The following is a 1,613-nucleotide window of genomic DNA, read 5'->3' on the forward strand; positions in this document are numbered from 1 at the left end:
AAGTCCGAGTGGAAACAGTCGTGAGTAAATCTGATTTTGTCAGAAATCGGGAGTCTCCCGCGAAAATCGGGAGGGTTGGCAAGTATGACACACACACACACACACACACACACACACACACACACACACACACACACACACACACACACACACACACACACACACAGAGACACACACACACACACACACACAGTTCGTATTTAGTCTCCTGATTTTAAATGCCCTAGTATGTTTTTGTCACCATTTCCATAGCCCCACCAAAAATATTTTCCACCAGCTGCCACTGCTGGTAGGAATACAAAAACACATAAATACAGATAAGCAGTCTGACTTACCAGAAAGAGAACCACACTAACTCCTATATAGGCGAAGACAATGCACATCCAGATTTCATAGGCGAGTGGGTCCAGAAAGGAGAAGACTCCTGGTTTGGATTTCTGCGGCTTCTTGATCATGATGGAGATTCCCAAAGACATGAATGGTTTGGAGAAATCTATCACTTCTTCACGAACAAGAGTGATGGTCAGAGGAGCAATTGCGATATCTGCTTTCTGATAGAAACAAAAAGACAGAGTGACAGTATTTGACAGTTGGCTTTATTTATTTTTCTCCACCAGGGGAGCTAAGGACCTAATGCTGTAACACTGCCCATCATGCTCCTTGCCAATGTCTGGTCCAAGAAAAAAGAAAGACTGATGCTGTGTCTCAAATTATATACAGTATGCTGTTTTTAGTGCATGAGTGTGTCCCAATGGGAAGTATGGCAAAAAGCACAATAAGTAGCGGACGGTGATCTCATAACAGTCAGGTCTTTGAAATGACAACGGAGAAATCTGGAGCTTCACCAAAAACAACATTCTCCACTTCTGGTTCCAACATGAAAAAAAACATTTAATTTCTTACCCCATACACCAGCTCTCCAACCATACCATTCCAGATCTTGGTTTCTGCATCTCTCGCTCCGTATTTGCCATCCCCCACAATCCTGAGCTGGTAACGTATACCACAATGCTTTGCAATCTCTGCAGCCAAATCTACGCAATAACCTAGCATCAGTCCAAAAAAAGCCACACATGCACAAAGAGACACATCAGCAGTGTTAGACAAGCACCCGAGAATATACCCGAGAATATGCCCTTTGGCATAAACTCAACTAAAATATCGAGTAAACAAAGTAAATGAAATTCATTTAGAATGTAATTACAGAATGAACAGACACCCACACACAAAATACAATTGATAAGTTATACCTTCATAACGGTCATTGTCTTGAAACTGCTCGGAATTCTTCTTCATCATGACGTAGGGGGCTTCCTACACACACACACACACACACACACACACACACACACACACACACACACACTAATACTTCGTATAGCATACTATTATAACGTAAGTTAATACGACTGCAGGTTGTCCTTTGTCTCGCTGTTCTTCCTTTATGCTCGTATTGTTGAGCGCTCGAGACAAGCATGAGCATGTGTGACCGTTAATCGAAAGAGGACAAACGGGAATAAAACTGTGATGTTACTACTTTGACAGATCCGAGTTACTTTTATCATCAGCTGATCGTTACACAATTGAAGGAGAAACCACTCTCATAAATTCAT

At 41.9% G+C, this 1,613-nt stretch overlaps 1 protein-coding gene across 1 annotated transcript; it reads right to left on the reverse strand.

Annotated features, from left to right (window-relative positions):
• Positions 1-331: 331 nt before the first annotated feature.
• On the reverse strand, positions 332-1,309 carry LOC104954945 (glutamate receptor 2-like; the record flags this gene model as incomplete). The annotated part of the gene is made up of 3 exons (XM_010782156.1): positions 1,251-1,309; positions 904-1,046; positions 332-551 (listed from the first exon to the last, which is right to left on the reverse strand). Coding segments are annotated over exons 1-3 (412 nt in total), but the record flags the coding sequence as incomplete, so codon positions are not given.
• Between the last annotated feature and the right edge of the window lie 304 nt (positions 1,310-1,613).

This window comes from Notothenia coriiceps, unplaced genomic scaffold, assembly GCF_000735185.1.
Source record: "Notothenia coriiceps isolate Sejong01 unplaced genomic scaffold, NC01 NC01_scaffold00024254, whole genome shotgun sequence".
NCBI lineage: Eukaryota > Metazoa > Chordata > Actinopteri > Perciformes > Nototheniidae > Notothenia > Notothenia coriiceps.